Genomic DNA, 21614 nt, shown 5'->3' on the forward strand with positions numbered 1-21614 from the left:
TTGCTCTCATCTTTCTTTTTCTCTCCTAATGGGACATAGATTCTCTCTTTTGAATATGTCATTTGTTTATTGCATTTATCAGGGGCTTTAACATTATATGGGACTTTTAATTGCTTTTTTAAACACTCTGCAGATTGAATATTAAAAACAGACATGAAGGTCAATTATAAATAATATTTAAATTGCTCATGACATTTTTATTCTCTAATTTGCTGGGAATATCAGCTCTGTAGCCCTGGTCTCACGCCCATTATTTGCTTGTGAACACACACATGTCCATCAGAACTACCTATGGCTGCAGTCACAGCTCTGTCCTACTCCAAACCACCTTGCAACTAGCCGAATAGGAGTCTTCCTCATACAGAAATGCTGAAAAAAAGATGCATCATCTATTAAGTCACAATGCTCACCATAAATTCACTGCTATTCATTCCAGTGAATTGGAGTGCCTCAAGAAATAGATGTAAATTTTCATTTTTGACTGGAAAGAATAACATAACTCTCAGAGGAGAGGGAAGAATAGAAGAAAGGGAAGAATAATTTCAATAGAAGAATTAAAAACAGCTAAAATTTCGGTAAAACAGCTGAAAACAGAGAAATTAACAGTAGCTAATTACAAGTTCTCCAATAGTAATCAATCCTTACGTAAGAAGTGTTGGCAACAGACTTCCCTATCTTTTTGAGCTTAGGCTTTGGGGTGTGGCATTTTTGATTGGCTGGTTGTTCTTTGGTTCATTGAGACTTTTTTGATTGTTTTGTGTTTGTTGTTGGTGTTTTTTTGCAAACTTTAATTTGCCTCAACAACTTAATTACTTAAATAACTGACAGTTTACTAAACACCAAAACTTGCTTCCCTTCCTCCTGACTGAAGAGTTGAGCTATACCCCCTCCACTCTTGTTGGTGTGCCTTTGCTGCTCTGTAAGAATGGGCTGAAGGAAAAGGACTTGCCTGAGCAGAAGGGAAGTGGGCTTTGCAGCACAGTGGGTTTTTTTTTTTTCCCTCTACACTTACTACTCTGTGAGTAGCCTCTTCATTCCCAGGGGAATGTTTAGAAGCTCAGAGTTCTGTAAAACTTCTAAATCTTTGTCCTGGTACATGGACAAGAGGTCTCTTGAGATCCACTAAATAATTAAATGATCAGGAAAGCAAAACTATCCCAGGGACACTGCCTAAACTTTTCTGAGAGATGACACTTTCTTTTCTTTACATTATTAAATGTTGTTTCTACTCAATTTTTAGGATTTTTTAGGTTTTGAAGGATTTGATTTTTCAAAAAACAAGTTACAATTGGATACACTCCTCTCTAAAACAAATCTTGTCTAAACTATCATAATGTTAAGTCTTTTTAATCTGCTATTGAAGAACGTTAATATTATATCTTACTCTTTCTCCTATGTAGTCAGTTGAAAACATCTATTCCATACATTTCCACTAGGGAACTTGATTACTTTGTTAATTTGATGTCTTAGTAGCAGCTTGTTTGTCTTCTGGCTTACATGCAACAGATGAAAGTCACCCAAGCATATAGCTGAAGAGAGCTGAATGGAGCTGCAAAGAACTAGATATGGCAGAGTTGTTCTTCATTTATTGCTATCATGCACCTTGTTAGAGCATAATTCAAGTCAGTAGGATTCTTTCCATTGATTTCCAGTTGTAGTAGGTTGAGGCCCTGCTCCACTGAACTTTGCTAATTAAGCCTGGACCCTGCCATAGAGGTGCCTCTGAAAACAGAACCCATTCTGAAGAATCAGTGCTGGCCTGAATAATACCAGCAATTTTAACAGTGCCAGCCCCTGGTAAAAAGATTTGGGAAACAATACCTTTTATTGGTTATGATTTCCTTCATATGATGGCTGACTGAGTAGTAAAGGTTAAAAAGGTAAAGCACACTGAGAGAAAGTATCATCAAGGGAGTCACAAGGATGCAAGTGAGTTGGTGCAGCATAGTGGCACAGCCATGGACAAAGCACGGAGTGACAGGCAGGAAAAGGGCACAGGAACAGCCAGCTGCGCTCTGCCACTTTTCAGAGACAACTGTATGCAAATAAGCAAATGCTTCAGTCAAGCAGATTTGTAACTAACACTCAGGAGCTTCATGATCTTTGCCCTCAAATCAAATTTATTTAAGAATATCATCATAGGAAATACGGACAAATACAGCAGAAGAGAAACACACAGTTGTAGATTGCTTATTGAAAATTAAATTAAAAAAAATACTGGCTAGATCATAAACCATAACAATATTACATAATATATTTATCAGATATCTCAAGATAAAAGTACAAAATAAAAATTTTGAGGGCTAATCTAAAGCTACAGCTCCTCAGTGTGCTCAATGCAGGGGTACATGCCCATAATGCTGTGGGAGAGATGCAGATATAAACACCAGTTCTTATGGCCCCATGCAATGCTTTGGTAGTGCAGCCTTCTAGGGTTCGGAGAAAGTCCTGCCCAGGAGAGGCCCCCCCACAGGAAGCTGCTCTGCCATCTGAGTGTGAATTCCACGCAAGATCAAAGCCTTAACTGACACACAACGATTATGGTCTCCTCAGCCAAACTAAATTTTCCTCATCCAAACAACACACTAAGCTTTGGGTCATGTCTGGAAAAAAACCTTGCTAAGAATAAAGGAAGAAAGAAAGAAGAGTTATCTGGCTTTAAAGGAAAACTAAGGACTCTTCTATTTCAGTAACACCTACCACAGTGATTAAGACTGTATAAAAATGAAGAAGTAGAATTATTTGTACATTTCTGTATGAATGAAGAGTTGAGCAGGCACTGAGTGCCTTCTATGAGCTCAGGAGCTCCTCCTACCTTCTGAAGGACAACAGGACACCAAAAGCCCCACAGGATGCTCCCAGCGTTCTGCAAGTTCTGTTTGTATTTCCAGAAGAAGATTTTCGTATAGTATATCAATCACATAAAGAAAAAGTCAAGTTCAGCTATGGTAGAAGTCTGAAATTGAAAGTAAATACAAACATTAAATTTGGATGGCTCCAAAGTTTTGGTCTCAGGGAATGATAAATCACAATGCTGATGAATGCACTGTTACAGACAAAGACGTAGCTGGCCTAATTTTTAAGTATCTCTCTCAATTTTTGCACTTTTAAAATTTGGCCGGAACTGCAGATGCTCAACATATCTGAAATAAGATCCCTTGTTTGGAAAGAAAAGAGATAAGACCAAAGATACCAGATCTTAAACAGGAAAGTTTTCTACTGTCACAGCATATGGCAATTTGCAATGAAAAAAAAAAAAAGTGATATAAATGATGTCTTTTTTTTTGGTGCAACAACAATAAGAAATATTTCATTATAAAGAAAAAAATGTGTCCAACATTCCCCATAATGGATTCAGAGGTGCACGGAGTGATCCAGGCTACTAAGGATTTGCTCGAACACTGCCATAATATATAAATTCTTAACTCTTAGCAAAAAATATCAATTGCATTATAACATATATGATACAATTTCATTTGTTAACATTTCATTCTTCAGCTGCACTGTACAGAACTTTGTCCATGCCAAATACAAGCCCTGGACCAGATACACAAGACAATTTAAATGCACTTTTTACAACCTATATGCACAAACATTTCTTAAGTTAAAACTACACACTCTAACTGTGCATAGTGTGTATATGGCTTACATATTCAACGACAGAAATTCCACCTTTTGGCATGCCCTTATTCCAGGGCTGAGCTCATATTGTTCCCAGCTCAATTGCAATGATCTGCTGTCAGAAAGGAGACAGTCAAAGGAAGAGAGAAGCACGTGCCCCTACGTGTGGGGTGGCTGGTTTACTGTTCCTTCTTCAGCCAGGACAAAACGCATTCTCTGGAGGCTGAGCCTGTGGTACATGGGAGCTCTAATTAGGTTCCTGAAGCAGTGGATGAGCACCCAGGGCTCTGCAAAGCAGGGAGGAATGCTGCCCCACAAGCGTGCCTCTGTGTGGCCCTTGGCGGACTGCAGTCTTGGTCATATTGAGGTAATACAGGATCCAAAAAATGGAACGCAGTGACCCAAGTTAACCAGGAGAGTGAAAGGTGAAGGGAGAGAGGAATGTTCCTTGTTGGCCGCAACAGAGGGAAGTGAGGTTGGGTGCAAACTGCACAAGGTCCCATGAGGCTCAGCAGGAGCAGAGATGAACGTGGGCACAGCTGGGCTGCAGGGCTCATTCCAAGATATCCGGCAGAGGTAAGTGCCTGTGTGCTCCACTTGTGCTGCCTCTCAGAAAAAGATGCTCTGGTGTTTGAACAAAGCAAAGGGAGGTCTTTGTCGGATCCATGCGATCACCTTTTCATTTGAGCAAACTCATTATATGAGGCCTCAATATTACCTTCCAGTTCTGAGAGGCAACACTATGCGTTGCTGGAGGGCAGCAATTTTTGTGTATTTGTGTAGCAGCCTCATCCGCCTGTGAAATCATAAGCACCAGCTTCGTAGTAGGGCTGACACCAGTGCTGACATATGACAAACACTGTAGAGCTGAGTATGTTTGAATCATAATACTGGGTGATATTTCCAATACTGATTTATTAAACACCATCTCCCTCCCTGTGGCAGACATGGGAAAGAGTCATTATTCATGCAGGATAGGTAGTACAACTCTATGACTTCCTGCCCAGTCCACATACTTACATTTCCAGATATTTTAAGGAAGCTAACAAGTAGAACTTTCATGTTGCATGCAGCATGGTTGCATGAACAAGTGTCTGTAACAGTATTTTGTTTTGGCTTTCCATTTCCATTAGATGCCAGTGGCAGTGACACGGAACAGCAATCCAGTGCAGATGATCTTTAACATGTTTTCACATGTCTCTTGGAAACAGCTGGTGTCAGTGATGCAACAAAGCAAGGTCCAACTTTGGCTGGAAAAATTATTTTGGCCAGTTGTAGAAAGCAGAATAGAAAAGGGAAAAGCAACAACAAATATGACAAAGTCTTGAGACTTGTTCGGTGCGTTGAGTTCCCAGCTCAGGGTTTGATGTTTTACACTTTTGATCCTTCTGCCCAGTCTCCACTGAAACAAGATGATCTGAGAGTAAGTTGACAGACAACAGCCTCTGAGAGCATGGAGGTAGGAACAGTGCTCTTTTCTTCTGCAACAGAATTCAAGTAAAAATTCATAAACAATACTGTTATACTATTACCACATATTTCTAGTATTCAGTATACTTGACTTGAGGATGTTTTATTGAATGGTTATTTTGTCTCACATTAAGAATTCAGATACACAGTATTGTTTTTCCCTTCCGTTATGGTGAATTGACTTCAAAAGGGACATAAAAAGTGGGCTGCAACATGCTCCAAGCACAATGTTTTGTAATAAACCCACAACTAGGATAGAACAAAGAGAATAATAATAGCAACGAGCTAGTCTTTATGGTACAAAACTATCACCATTATAAGAAAGAAATGACAGAAGTACCTGTCCTGCCAGAAACGTCAGAAGCTTTTAAGAAAGAGTAAATCTAGTTGTGTACCAGTGCTTCATTCTGTTCCGTGGCTTTTACTATATCTTCTGTTTGCTTACAGTGTGTAGGCTCACCTGGAAGAAAGAAAAAGTGTTATTAAGAACTTGAGTGAGGAAGCGAAAGAAATTTATAGCATCTGCAGAGCTCTAGACAGGCAGTAATGTCTTTCCGCTTTCTTTTACTAAGGTTGCAGTGAGGGTTCATTCACAGTTTTCTTTAACTGTTTTCTCAGCATAGAAAGTACTGGATTTAATTGACTAATTGCTGTGGTTTATCTAAAGTGCAAAAGATAGAGCGAAAGCAATAGACTACACCGTGAGAGTGTTAATGAAGTAGGTTTTTCTAAAACTTCTGATTTATTGAAAAAATAACTAATCACCCTCAGCAGAGCTGTGCTGTTTAAATCCTCTTCAACCAAAGGCAACCAGGCAACCAAAATAGGCATAAATTGCTCTCAGAGAGTGGAAGATGCCAATGTCAAGTTTTGAAGATTCAATTAATTCAATCAGATAGGGAATGTGACACCTAGCAACACAAGTAGATTTCAAAGTAGGTGACACAGTATAAATGCCAAACTTCCAATCATTAAACAGAGCTCCTGTTTAAGCTGTTCCTTGAATAAGCACTGCTGGAAAAATCGTTAACTGATTAAGGATAGTAGACATGGGGGGGAGTGCACCAAATTTCAGAGTTATATACCAACTGTATGGTAAATGCTTAGCTTTAACTAATGGATGGAGTGATCCCACTAATACTGACTTAAAAAAATGTGAAAAAGGAAAGCCACATAAGTATCAAAAGCAGAGAAAGTAAGTTGAGAGAAGGGGAAAAGTTTAGAAACAAAAATGCATATGGGGAAAATTTTTGAAAGACAATAACAAACTATATAAGCAACTAGAAATGAAAGCTGGTGATGTGTGATTTGAAAGGGAAGCTTCAAATCACTGAAAGACTGTCTTTCATTGAGCTGAAGCTGAAGAAGAGGCTCAGAGTTTAGAAAGGAAAAAAAAAAAAAAGAGTGCATGACAATGAACACAAGGAAAGAAAAAAAAATGAATAGCCCTGAATTTACCACAGTATTACAGTAAACAAACAATTTCATTACTGGATTTTGTGAGTGATTTCATTGCCAGGGTACTGCCCACTCTAATACAGCACTGTGCATTTAATCTTCGTAAAAACTAACACTGAATCCTGAGCCACATTTCACTTTCCTCACAGAAGTGCATACACTTTGTAGCAACTTCCCAATAATTGCTGAGGGCTTCTACCCCTATCCTTTTTATTAGCACATCACCTGCTCCTTCAACATCTCCTTCCCTCTATCCTCATCCCAGAGCCTCTTTTGGGTTCCCACTGCCACCCATGTGCAGGGTGCACAATTAATGCTAACAAAGCACACAACCTCCACCCACAGCTGCTGAGCACCAGTGGGACTGGCACCCAGGGCCACTGGCATTGCCATGGCACAGGTACTACTTGATGCTGTCCACGTTGCCATTAATTGAACTGGTGTGTTGTTGCTGTAAGCTCGTGCAGCTTTACCATAGGTTTCTGCTGAAGGCTCTGCATGCTCACTGCAACACACTGTGCCTGACAGTCCTCTACTGTCACCAGGGATGACTTTACCCATATCCTGCCTTACTGCAGATTTATTGTCCCCTTTTACATTCTGATACTAAGGATTAATGTGGCTATCATCATGAGCGAAAAGTTAAAAGCGTGCCAACTAGCCATTATAAATCATTGAAACACGAGGTTGTTTAATTAAACATAAGCAGTTTTTAAAATTAATGCTCCAATTAATAAATCACCCAGGAGAAAAGGAAAACCACCACTTAAATAAAATCATCTTATAACAGTTCACTTAATCTTGTAACATGCAATTAAATGATAGTGAGACTGAGGAAGAGGAGCAGTGCCGTGGAAGAAGAGGCACTCAGTCCTGGCCTGAGTTCCCCCAGCAGTTCTCTCTTTGCTCTGACTGGGACACAGGGAAACAGATCCTGGTATGATGTGGTGGTAAATAACTGAGAAAGAAGAGTGATGCAAGGAGTGGAAAGCAGCACCTTTTCTCTTTTTTTTCCCCCAAGGCATGTTCATACTGTCCAGATAAATGTACAAAGAAAACTTAAAAGATATGTATACTGCCTTTTACAGCTTGCAAGTGAAGCTGTTGAAAATACCTGCTCTTATTTTTACAAAGTGGCCTGACTGAGTCTGCTGGTCATCAACACAGGTGTAGAAGTGAGAAGCAGAGATGTAGTGCTGTGCAGGGAAAGATCCTGCTGGGCTAAACAGTGCTGCATCATGCACAGCTCTCCCTTCTGGTCATCTTGACCACAACTTGTTTGCGAAGGTGAGGAAAGGCACAAAAGTTATTTGCTCCTATCTGACGTTCATATGTTGACAGTAAGAAATGCCAGAGCCAACCCATAAGTTTTAGGTTGCTAAACAGAAAAGCACTCGTTGCACCATGTGGAGGAACAACAGATGAGAGAAGAAAAATAACATTCAAGATTAACCATGGTTTCCGGGCAAGGCTGAATCTAGATTGAATACGGATATGTGGTGTCTTTTTCCCTTTAATTCTTCCGTTTCTCACATAGTAAGAAGTAAATTCTACCCAGGAAAACCAGCAGCAATTTGAGTTACACATTCAGCATATGCAAAGGTCTCTCTAAGGTTCATTGTTTGCACCTCATAAGGGATTTTTATATGCCATTGATTTTTGAAAAATACATGCTAAGTGAGAAGTACTGTACTCTTGATGCTACTCATGAATGGCTGATTCTCCAATCCAGTAGAATTCAACAACTGCAGTATTAGACACCAACTTCCGCACACACTGCAGCAAGAAAAACCATGCAAAACCATCAGTGTTATTGTTGTTGTCTAAATAAGCATGACAGTTCAAGGAAAGTCCTTCCACTTACAAGAATTACATTTCACTAACATAAAAGAAATATGAAACATTGTAACCTGACAATTCCCTTTGGTACTGGATATTGCCAGCTATTTCAATACTGAGCTCCTGCTTTGTCTCTCTTTTCTTTTGCTGCAACATGGTGGCACTACTGATGCAGAGGTACTTAAAGCTGCTGCTGAACCTCAGTTTTAATTCATTTTGTCTCAGAGAGCCAGGACCTATGCTTTGTAGTAAGTATGATGCCCCAGCCTCTAGCAGTACGTTGTTTTAATGCAGGTACAACAAGAGCCCACATGTATATATGTCAGTGAAATAGCAAAATGGCTGCCCTCCTGTCCTTAGAAAAGAGAGTCTGAAGAATATGATGACAGTCTTTCTGTAAGTCATTTCAAAAGACCAGAAAGTATTCAAAATAGTTTCCTACGACATTTAAATTTGGAGAAAATTGAGAAAATGCAAGAATGAAATGTTATTAAAGTATAAATCAAACAATTCAATGTAATAAAAACAGAACATAAATGGCATGGTGGCAGACCAATAAAACCTTGCAGCAGCAGAAAGCTCAACGGAGATGGACAAAGGCATTGTAACATCAAGTATCTTCAGATAAGTAAATCTGATATCAAGCATTACACCCTCTGCACAGAATATCTAAAAGAACACATTCAGTGGGTGGTCAGCTCAAACATTAATATGGAACAGAAACCAGTCAAAACATCAAGCTCTCCACTTTCCTGTGATTTCTCTCTACTGAAATACAAACACGAAGAAGGAGATGGCTAAGAGCAAATCCAACATAGTGCAGAGGACAGACATTTCACAGAAATATCTATTATAAAAAATGACAGCAAAAGACCTACAAATATCAGATGCCTTTTAAAACTAAAACCCAATCAATGCCCTTCTTCTATGCATTGTAATACTCAATTAAATATCTGCAACAGCATAAATGAGAAAACAGCTCTTCAGCAAAAGGAGAAATCCAGCCTCATCTTGCCATTTTCGGGCTGGTGGAACTAGGAGTTACTAATGACGGAGTCCACAAAAGGTTCATGAAAGTAAAAAATACCATTTAGGCTTAAGTTGGTTGACCAAGGATGCACAAGTCCATTAGAAAGAATTTAAAAAAGTGCAAGATGTGAAGAACTGGGAACACAGATATTCTCTAAACAACAGTATCATTCCCTACAATGACTGCCTTCATTAACAAACTACAGCCGAAACATAGTTTGGAAACTATTCATAAGAACTTGCTATAGCTGGGAATACGTTCTGTTAACAGCATGAGCAGCAGCCCCTACTTCTCACTCTCACCAGGAGGAAAAGACATGGCTTATAGAACAGGGCAGTCTGAAGAAAAATCCTTCCTTTTTAGAAACAAAATTCTTCTGTTTCCAAAGATCTTATGCAGATGATTACATTTTTCTGGTACAGATGTTAAGTTTCTGTAGAGAAACGTACATTATTATACCAAAACTTTTTGTGGCTATCAGCTATAAAATCTGCTATGGCTCAGGGGTAAGCTGGGGGATCCCACTAAGTGCCAGCACACAGCTCAACCGCTGAAGCTACCTTGAAAAATAATACACCAGTTCTCCTACTGTGTAATTGATAACTTGAGGCATTATGTCTCCAGATTTATCACTCCTTCTTCCACAACTTGCTACCATCCCACAGAGCTTAGATACTGTTGCCTCTTTAGTGATACAAAGGGTGAGTGATATACCTGTAAAAGCTCTGGTTTTTCATTCAGGACATTACCAAAACTATTTGTTTCCATAAAAATGACAGCTACAGCACAAACGTCTTCTTCGCAGCTTGAAAGACAACAGACACAGTTTTTTTCCTACTGTACTCTACACTCAGTAGACGGGAAACTTTTCTAGAGCACATAAATTTCAAAATGAGCATTAATAGAAAAAAGGTACAAAAAAATACATATCAAAGACAAAAATGTCAACGGCTAGATGTATGGGAACTACTGAGTCACAGCCTGAATCATTGATTGAGCACCTAGGGAAAGGACCTGGTCAGCTCTGAGTTGCACAGGTGAAGGCAATTCAGCTGTGTGAATCCCTCCTTGGTGAAGCTTTCCCCTGTGAACTTGGAATCTTCTGATACGGGTGAGCAATCTTCTTCCTTTCCCTTACAGCACCTTTCAGTTGTGTTGGTCTTTCCATCACCACACCTTTGTTGTAATGCCTTCCCCATTGTATTGATCTGTCCAATTGCTACACTACACAACTTCAAATGCTGTGGAATTAATTTTTGTGTAAATGTTTTGATTTAGAACCCTAAATTAACCATCTGTTATTGCTGATGGGGAAAAAAAAAAAAAAAAATCTGTCAACAAAAGCATGGGAGCACTGAAATGCAAATGGTGAATATTGGACTCCAGAATGAATAAGTGGGAGTTCTCCATAAAAGGAAGTGCTCAGAAATATGCCAAGTCATATACTTGTGTCTAGTCTAAGTCTTATAAGCATTTAACATCGCTGCTCACACGTTGCCATACTTCTGGCACATTACTGCAAGGCTCACTGTTAGCTCAGCATTAACGAGCTTAGTGTGATAATTGGAAGAGAGGGAAACAATACCATTATACCTTGATTATTCCTATTACCCTAATATCTGAAACATACTCTAACAATAAACTATTCGGACCATATGAAGATACTATAAAAATGCACAGTGATTTCTCTTACTTCCATAAAACCTATTCATATTGCTTGGGCATCTTGAACTGATAACGTCATATAATAAACATACACCAAATCATAACCACCTTGTGGTGAAAATACATGCATTCTCAAAAAAAAAAAAAAAAAAAAAAATTCCGACATCATACGAACGTTTTGGTTTTCTGCCTGTCCAGCACATTACAATCAGGAGACTGATCTTTCTTGAGAGGATGATGCAGTCCCATGCCTACTACTGCTAGCAAATCACATCTATGTAAATTGATCAGTGTTAATTCCAAATTCACATTATACAGAAATGGTTTACAACACCACAGTCATATGAAGTGCCTCAGTTAAGGGTTTGCATTTTAATTGCACAACAGGAATTACCTATAATAAGAGCAAAAGTTAAAAGTATTTAACTTTTTTTGTTAATTTTGGAAGTTTACCTGATTCTTCAGTAATAAAGTGCTATTTAACTGCAAACACACCTTTAAGTTTCTTTAAAATCATTCTTCTGTTCAACTAAAAGTTTTGATATTTTATGTAAAGCACTTTCTACTAGATTCCAAATAACTAATATATGAAGATGATATTTGCTTATATCAAATGTCTTTAATTAATGGGTTTAGGACACTTTTGCTTCTACACACTCCTGAAGAAACTCTCTTACAACACTTTGTTTTAATATTTTACCACTGTCGAAGTTAGACAGGGAGATACCAGACACTGCTGCAGCTTCACCCTGGACAGCTTCATTAGATTGACTGGTGCTTTGTCATGAAGTATTACCATTCAGTGGGTCTGTATTCTGTGTTTCTTGCTGGGCATCGGTGAGATCTTTCTGGTTCGGATCAGAGTTAGTGCATTTTTCTGAGTTGGATTCATCACTCAGAGCAGTGTTGGAAGTGACTACTTGTAGGACGATGGGTCTGGGAGGACAGGCTGTACCATCACTTCCCTGACTACTCTCATTTTGTCTGCTTCTTGTCTCTTCCTGTAACTGTGCATCTGTGGAATTTCTGCTCTGGTCTTTTTTCTGTTCATCAACATTTTTCACAAGTTCTTCTATAAAGAGGGAACAAAACATGCGAATTAGATATGAAGGATATGCCACAGTTGTTTGATTTCAGAGTAGTGACTGAGTTGCACATGGGAACACTGTGAGCATAAACTTTCTACACAAGGACAGGTGCACTGATGAGTTAAATATAGGTCAGATCCTGATTATGCTATTGCAACTGAACCATAGCAGTCTACTTTCTGGTTTGACCTCTAACATGTACTTCTTTATCTGGAGGTAATATGAGCAGCAGCAACAAATACACTGTATGCTAAAGGGTGGGAATAGGAGAGCCTCATGCTGAAGCACCAGCTTGCCATAATACGACTGGAAGAAGCAGAGCTCACCAGTTCTGTAATGGAGAGGGGACATGGAGAGAAGCACCATTCCAGGAAGAGGGAGGCATCGGCTCTGAAGGGAAGCCCTGAAGGGCGTTTGTCCCTCAGGCCGGAAAAACCCAGTACGGCAACTAATAGCTTAAGCCGAAACACATTTCAAATATCTATATGCATGCAATCCATTTCTGCTGCCTCCTTGGCTAGCAGAACATACAGAATGGGAAAGGAAAAAATACAACAAAAAATTGTGCTTCAGAGGTCAGCAGCAACAGGACCAAAAAAAAAGTTCACAGAAAGCTGTACTGCATGCTCCATTGCAGAGACTCTGCAATGGAAAGTACAAATGAAATGGCCAGAGTGAAAGGAGACAGGAAGTAGAGCAGCACAGGGAGGTCATACAAAGACAAACCAAGAAGATGAAGAAAACAGAGAATGGAAAAGTCACAAAAGGTGAACAGTCTGATTAAAAATAACCTATATTATACTTCCTGGCATCTTATAAGAAAATCAAGAAATTGGAAATTTGAGAAGTTTTGTGGTAGAACCATTAATCTTGTTATTAGAATCCATTTCATAAATTCAGATTTCAGAATCTGCATACTATTATAAAAAATACAAATTCCAACAATTTAAAATGTGCAAGCATTGCAGACTGAACAATACTTAAAGAAGTGTTTGGGATAAAGACATTGAGAAATAGGAATACATAGCTTAAAGCAAATCTGATGTTTAAGCGAGATACATTCATTACAGCATCTGTCATTTGAGGTATAACCTACTGGGGCTGTTTAGTCTGGGGAAAAGGAGGCTGCAGGGAGACCTTATTGCTCTCTTCCAATATCTGAAGGGTGCTTACAGTGAGAGCGGGATTGGTCTCTTCTCACTGGTGACAGGATTGCCAAGTATTTGAATAGGCTCCCCAGGGAGGTGGTAGAATCAGCATCCCTGGGTGTGTTTAAAAAGTGTTTGGATGTGGTGCTCAGGGACATGATTTAGCAGAGGGTTGTTAGTTAGGGTAGTATGGTTAGGTCATGGTTGGACTTTATGATTTTTAAGGTCTTTTCCAACCTGAGCAATTCTATTCTACATACCTAAGGCTTTTGTCCCACGAAACTCATTTACAAGCTATATTTGCTCCCATATGGCAGAGCTACAATAATCTTTCCTTAACTTTATAAGAAACCCAAGGAAATTTCATAATACAATTTTGGATGTTCAGTTGCATCAGCAAGTTGAGGAGAGGAAAGCTAAAAATATAATTACATACACATGCAGAAAAGGAAAATCTGAAAAATGTAAGTTAACATAATACTTATATAAAAATATGTTAAAATTGTTTATATATCAATTTATTTAGGCTTTCTTGGAGATGTTTATTTTCTGTGCTCAGCATAAGCAAAAACTTCAGTAGGGTTTTCCTAAAGGTTTCTTTCAAGTGCCTTTGACTGTACCTTGACCTGTCTCTAGGATACTGATTTATCTAACAACGTTACTGATTTGTTGTTAGAACTGTAGTATTAACTTAGCTCACACTATGAGAGTTGGAACATAAGTATTCAGCAAATTATAGAAGAGACTCAGACAATGAGAGAATTACTAAGATTCATGTGAGGCACTGCTGAGTTGATGCCACTGGTGTGAGAAAAGCAGACTGGCAGGAAGGCTGGACAGGAGCAGAGCAGAGCCTCTGGCTCCATCTGACCAATTTGGGCAGGGGACTTCACCCCACACTGCACTTCTAGGAAGAGCAACTTCCTGCTCCTCCATGGGCACACCTTGCTATGGCCAACCAGGGATGGAAATGGGGCGTGATAAATGAATGAGATAACCTAGCATTTGCAAGTTTAATAAAGTTAAGCTGGTTAGAACACATCTGCTTATAACTTGTTATAAGCATTATATTCGTTTAAGTCAACATTGTGGCCAGCAAGTATTATTTGCTCTCATTCAGATAAAGGCAGGCAGTGAACTCAGAGCAGGCATTAACACTGTTACACTTCTTGCTCTCTCTGTTTCAATCCTGGAAAAGTGCCTGGAGCCAGCATTATTTACACATTCTCAATGGTTTGGTTTTCTTTACAAGAATCCAAGTGCAATCATCAAAATTTCTTAGTGTACGTCTGCAAAACATTGCCTCTCCTAAAAGATGTGTTAGCAGTCAGTCACGCCCTTCTTTTTGGTACTTCTGTTCCAACTCCTGAACTCCTGCCATAAACCACTGTCCTTCATGAGAAGAAACAAGGTCATTTGATAAGTAAGCACCACACAAGTGGTGTGTTTCATTTTGTGTGTTTAGGCTGGCAAAGTAATTTCCATGCTTTGTTTGGAAATCTGTCAGGAGCTGTGATCAAACAGCCAGCTGTTTGAATAGCTGAAACATTCCACTACTCAGTAGTCCTACATTTTGAGAGTTTTGTAGTTGTTTTTGTTTCATCTTCAGTGGTTAACACAACAAGCACTTCTCTACCCTTTCCACCAAATACTACTCTTCTTTCATTAAGTCACTTTCTATTTTTGGCTTAATAAGCATGTGTAGAAGTGGGTTTTTTAAAATCACAGGCCCTCCTTGGATTGTTTTACAGTTCTAGGGGAAGAGCAGTGTTGATAACACACTGATGTTTATAGCTGCTGCTAAGCGCTGCTATACAGAACCAGTTCTCAAAGAAGGGCCCAAGGAGCTGGGAGGGAACAGAATTAGGACAGCTGACACAAACTGGCCAGAGAGATATTCCATACCATGTGCCACTGTGTGGAAGGAGTTCTGAAGGAGGTGGGAGTTCATCTCATTCTCTTCCACTGCTCAGGGGGCTGGCCAGGCATCAGTCAGGGAGGGGCAAGCAATTCCTTGTGCATCACTTTTTATATATATATATATATATATATATATAGTCATATAGTCTATATATACATATAGTCATAACTATTGTCCTTTTCCCTGTCTTAGTAAATAGTATTTTCCTCAACCCATGAGTTCTGCTGCTTTTTCCTGATTCTCTCTCCATCCCCCTGGGAAGCAGGGGAATAAACGAACAACTGTGTGGTACTGATCCACCTGCCAGGTTAAAACACAACAGTGTCACTTGGTGTTATAGACTCCCTTTGCATATTACCACATACTGTTTGATTTTGTGGATTGTCTGCTTTTTAATGGAAAAAACTAATTCCACAAAGCAGAAACAATGGAATGGACCCTGGATAACATGAGAAGGAATGCCATCTTTCCAGATGATGCATTCTCACATCTGCCATTTTAAAGAGAGAAGTAGACAGACTTATTTAGACACCAACTCCTTCAACTTCCACTTTCTCATATGCAGATTTCATCACAGCTATAGGAGTATGAAAGACTACTGCAAGCCATGTAACCTGGTGGTGCCAGATGTCACAGCATTGTGCCATGCAGAGAACATAACAAAAGGATTCATAGCCATCAAAACTTTTTACTTCAGGTCTTGATTAAAAGTAAACCTCCACCTTTTAACTTCTCTTTTGCTGTCTAGCTGAAAGTATAGGGATTTTAATGCCACATCTCTGGGGCTTGGGGGACAAGAGGGACATTCCACCTTCAGCCTGATAGAGGAGAAGGTTCTGCTTTGGGTTCAGTTACCATTCCTCAAGTCTGATTTATGAGACATCACCAACATTTCCTGACCCTCCTGGCTCAATCCGTTCACTGCACTTACTCAGACTTCAGAAAAACCTCTTTTCCCTCTATTCTTAACACTAAGTTTGCTCAGAGACTGCTTTTGACTGAAGCATTTTAGCACTGCAATTAAAAAAAATAAAATAAAAAAATCACTGTCTCTGGTTTTAGCTGGGTCTCCATTAGACCTCTGAATTTATTTTGTTCAACAGATTAAAACAGTCTATTAGAGTAGATTTCATGCACCAAACTGTCAGTTGATTTCCACGACTGTCACACACATCCTCCCACCACCCTAGCGGCTGCTAAATCACATTAACATGCTATCAGATTTTTGCATTGCAGCAGCTGTTACTCTCTTCTTATTAGGGAGTCTACAGAGATGATCTTTCAGACAAAATGGAGCTAAACCTTGTGGTTATTGTGGCTGGAAGGATGCAGGATTAAAAGTGCCTGAGGGAAGCCTGCAGGTATGATCCAGAGGTCTTTCAGAAAAGGCATCTGTTATTTAAAGTTGCAGCTCAGGGGAAAAAAATGCAAAATAATAATAATAAAGCTAACAAACTGACCCACACTGCAAAGATGGGAGCTGTTCTCTTTTTCCTTCAAAACAAAGCACTGGGAACAACGAATAACAGTGCTGGTTGTATTATGCTGCAGTGGAACATCTGCATGCCCATCCAACTCGCATCTGGACCCTTGGTCTGTATACTGCATTCTCTTCTTCTATTACATGATCTGGGTGAGTGCCCTAAGCTGCCTCTCTTTTTGCTCAACTGTAAAGTCAAGATAATTTGTTATGCTCCTAGTAGAACTGCGTAACAGTTAAATGTTTCCAAACAAGTTCTCTCTTACTGGCTTCTCATAGGTGGATAACTCTCAGACTCAAAGTTGACTTAGCAAGCACCTCTGATGAAACAGCCTCTCACACTCATCTTTACTGTTAATTTGCTGCAACTATCACACTTTCAAATAGCAGCAGTTAACACCATTATGTGTTGAAAAAAAAAAAAAAAAAAAGAAAAGAAAAAAAAAAAATCAGGGGATGCAATGGTCTCTTTATCATTGTGCTGTGTTGAACAAAGACAGATTATCTGGTGATTAGGGGTTTGGAATATTAATTAAACATCAAGGCTTTCAAATTAGAATCCCAGATGTTTGATCATTATGGTAATTCCCTGTTAACAAAATTCCCTGAAAAGCCTGAGACACATTCCTCTAATTCTCCAGTGGTGAAAGGTTGAGGACCCTTAGGCTATAGAGCACTGAGCTCCTCTGCATCAGTTATACAAAACAAGGTTGTTTTTGTTTTTTCTTATTTTAAGCAAAATGGAGCCATCTCATTTTGAAAACCTTCTGTTAAGGAAGCTCACAAGCAGCTGCCTAGGTAGATAAATGGTAGATAAATGGTTTCTTTGCTAACACAGGCCCTCTCAAAACAAAGCACTTTACTCCTTGCACCAAGCTGCTTGCCCCAAGCCAACAGTCTCACCAGGATCTTTTCAGGGAGGGGCAGCAGGAGCAGCTGGACCTGCTGGGTCTCCCATCAAACACCACATCAGTACATTCTGGTCTGCTTCTTTAGGCACTGGAGTCAGATTATTGACCTCAGGCCTCAGCATCCACAATACTCCCTCCAGGCCAGAGCTGCACCTACAGCCTTATCCTGCTAAGGTGAGAAGCTGAAGGAAATGCAATTCCTGCTCAGGAAATCATAAGGATTGTTGCTAGATTTCATTTGTTTTTATGCATCTGTACCACCATACACTGTAGAGACAACTCTTCTCCTGAGCCTGTGAGCTGACCTAGTGGTTTGGTAACAGCACCTAGTAACTGCAAACCTACAGATAAGAACGCAGATTGTTCTTGTAAAAGAGTGAGTCCTATTAGTCACAGGCCACTCAAAGTGTTTGGACGTATATGTTAGCCAGCCAGCCTGCCTACCAGGCACACTGTCCTCAGGAACATCATCCTCTCAGCAACCTCAGCACATTGTATTTTGTAATAAGTTATCTATTTAGGAATAACTGTAGCAACAACAATATTCCTTTCGCCTGGCAGTGACGTACTGGTATTCATTCTGACAGTAGGAGCTCCTACTGACATAAGAGTAAAATACAGATTCATACATACGCCCAGAGTAGCCTAAGAACTTCTCAGCAAGCAACAAAGTCAGAGAAACCGGCAGAAGATCCAGACAAAATAGGACAAATAGCCCCAAGTTCAAGATCTCACATAATTCACTTAGAAACTTAGTTAAACTTAAGTGCAAGCTGACAGAAATTTCAAGTAGAAATTGTTCAAAACAATTTCACTGATTACTACATGTTAATTCTGCATACTCTGATTAAGAAGCCTTAATAGAGTACAGCCTCAGAGCAGGTATACTGTCAATCCTAACCAAGTGGGGAAGGTTCCTTCCCCAAGTACGTTACAAAAAACACATACGCTACGTCAGGTACTGCTCCACAGAGGGTTACATTCTCTTACCGAAAAATTCTTTTATTCTTTTCCAGCAACCCTTTATGCCCATACATGCCCCATGGAGTAGAAGTAATATTAGTTTGCAAAAACATAAATGGAAAGTAGCTTCCACAAACCTCCAAAATCCTCCCATAGCCTTTATTTTTAAAAAGCATAGTGCCTATGTACTGTAACGCAATGAAAAGCACAGCAATGACAGCAAAGCAGCAAGGTCCCAGGCTACAGCAAGAGGGGATTTGCTCAAATGCAACAGTCATGGGCACAGAAATAAGGGAAAGAAGCTGCTTACCTTCAGAAAGCCTCAGGTATGCAAGGCTCTCCAGTGAGATGCCCTTGCCTCCACGACCAACCCTTAAATGAGGTCTGGGAAGGGGTGGATCCTGGCTACACCCCTTCTAGCCACACAGGGTCACTGCATACACCTGAGCTCTCCTGGGCTGGCCCTGCCCTCCCCCCAGGTGCTCAATCACTGGTTCAGACCCTGATGTAGCATTTCTGCTATAGTACTAACAAAATAGAAGTCTGTACTCAAAAGTATTTTTGCTATTCTAGGGATATCTAATCTAGAACCTAAGCAAGAACCCTGAAGATCTTCATGCTTTTCTAGCCTCTACAAGTTATTTCACTATCAGTTTTTTTAATGAACACTCTACTGTAATTCCATAATTCTGGTCAGGAAATACCTAAACATATTTCCTCAGTTGACGGAGGAAAAGAAGAGGATCTTGAATGTTAACAGCTCTGTTTCTCATAGACAAAACGTCTGACTTCTTGGATTTGGATCTTGCTGGGCCTCATAACAATAGTGACTGTATTGAGAAACAATCGCTTACTCCAGAGAATTCTTAGACCTCTTGCTGTGAGAAGCTCTGTCTTTTCAATGGCTGTCAATGGTCCAGGCTTACATGACTGAATCTATCAGTAATTTATAGAGAACTACAAAGTAATGGAAATGAAGCAGGAATTATCTTTTTAATAGCACTGTACACCTCCATAACAATGCACAGAATGCTGATGTAGAAAATAAAAATGTCTGGTTAGCAGTAGATACAAAAGAAGCTTGTTCTTAGTTTTCTCTTAACAAGAATATTCATTTGCAATCCAGCACTACATGAGGTCTTAGCATTGCCTTCAAGAGAAAAAGAAGCTGCTGTGGATGAAAGTATGAACGGTATGAAAGACAAGGCTGAGTACTGGTTTACCATTCCCTGCAGTCGCTGTGAGATCACACATAGTGAGACAAGTCCCAGCACTGAAACACTGTACTGAAATGTGCCAGGTGCTTACTTGGAAACAATACAGACTGTGAAGATAATATGTTCCCAAATGGCATTCAATGAACATGGATCAAGGTGTTCACCCAATAATTATCACAAATCATTGTACTTAGATGACTGCAACCCCAGGCAATTTTCAGGTATGGCTCATAAATAAAGCCCTATGATATAGGTTTAGCTTTACTATCAGCTGGAAATTGTGAGTCATTTTCAGCCTTGTTTGGGTATAATACACTCTGTGATTGACCAAATCTTTCCATTCACTGGGTCATTTAAATAATTGCCTACCTCATAATCCCAAGAAGCCTGCAATACTGAATTTTGTTCTGTACAGTGTGGAACAAACAGCATTTCTAATGGAAAGTATATCTTCTACATTTTTTAAGAAACATGGTAGTACATAATACTTTGAACTACTGATTTTGGCATTTAAGGTGGATGTCATTATGAGTTATGATTAAACGTGCAAAAATGCACATTTCTAAACCTTCTAAGGATTAGCTGAGCAACAGAGGGCCTTATTGTACAGGTTGTATGGTTTCCCTCATCCCCTGACTACTTACATCTCCTTACACCTTATATGCAGGGTCATTTAAACATATATGAAATAAAATACATGATAACAACTGTTTTACAGGTTGAGGGAAATTAAAAAAAAATATTAGGAGAGCTCTTAGAAAGTAATCTATGAAAACTTCTTACTATATCATACCTTCTACTGCTAATTCCTTCCATCTTTCTTTGTTTGCTTGAATTATCTGCATCAAGTTGTCCCTAAAGCTTCTTAGGTCTACAGTTGCTAGGGAATTTTCTGTGTGAGCTGCTCCATCACTTGCTGTACTTCTAAAATTGTGTCGTCTTTGCGCATCAACATTGCTTACTGCTCCCAAATTATTCTGGCTGCAGAAAGAAAAAAAATCCTAAATTATATACAAAATAGAGCATATTCAAAAATACATAAACAGTTAATTTAAACCAAATTATTTAGGACTTGCATGTAATTACTATGTAGAGATGAGTGTCTTCACCAAAGAATGTCTAAGATACGGGATATTTCCACAACTCATGAAGTTGTAACCTGAGAATTATTCTTGCCAACCTTTTTCCAGGAAATCTTTGTAGAGAAAAAAATCAAAGTGACAGCTGAAAATACATTACTTGAATGTTGGATCCTGAAAGACTGTTTATGGAGTTATTTTGGAGTAGCTTCTTAGTTATGTTTTTAAACAGTGAATGGTATCTGGGGACTTACAGGAAAGATACACGATTGTTAATTGTTGTGGCATTTTAAAAAAAGCAAGACATGATAGGGTATGGCACATAAATGCACTTAATTCCAGCTGAAAATTCTCTTCATGTTACATGAGTTTGTAGTCAAAGCAGAATGGAGTGGCAATAAAATGCAACCCTTCGAAACAATATGAAAGTGAAATACTAAGAACAATTACTATATTAACATTAATATTAATGTTAATATATTAACATTAATAAGAAAATATTAGCTTTAGTCACTACTCAAATGCTACTGAAGCTATTCTACAAGAAACATAAGATACAGGCCAAATAGATTCTTTAAATGTGAATATGCAGATACTTGTCCAGGTGTAGTAACTCTCTTTTCTATTTTCATTTCTTTTTTTTTCTTCTTCTTTTTTTTTTAATGATAAAAAAACACCTTATTTCTGCTTTTTCATGGGTAATCACATTGACCCATGACTGTTT

At 39.1% G+C, this 21614-nt stretch overlaps 1 protein-coding gene across 10 annotated transcripts in view; it reads right to left on the reverse strand.

Moving 5' to 3' along the window:
• Positions 1-5431: 5431 nt before the first annotated feature.
• The window catches only part of PDE1A (phosphodiesterase 1A), a 197445-nt gene continuing 181262 nt past the window's right edge, over positions 5432-21614 (reverse strand). For 9 of the 10 annotated variants that reach the window (XM_052676054.1, XM_052676053.1, XM_052676052.1 and 6 more), the window contains 3 exons: positions 20605-20792; positions 11880-12155; positions 5432-5551 (listed from right to left, as the gene is read on the reverse strand). In XM_052676054.1, the coding sequence (XP_052532014.1) occupies positions 5475-5551; positions 11880-12155; positions 20605-20792 (541 nt within the window). In that variant the 3' untranslated portion in view covers positions 5432-5474. The remainder of the gene's footprint in view (positions 5552-11879; positions 12156-20604; positions 20793-21614) is intronic. The other variant, XM_052676060.1, reaches the window with a different exon arrangement.

This window comes from Tympanuchus pallidicinctus, unplaced genomic scaffold (assembly GCF_026119805.1).
Source record: "Tympanuchus pallidicinctus isolate F22 unplaced genomic scaffold, pur_lepc_1.0 scaffold15, whole genome shotgun sequence".
NCBI lineage: Eukaryota > Metazoa > Chordata > Aves > Galliformes > Phasianidae > Tympanuchus > Tympanuchus pallidicinctus.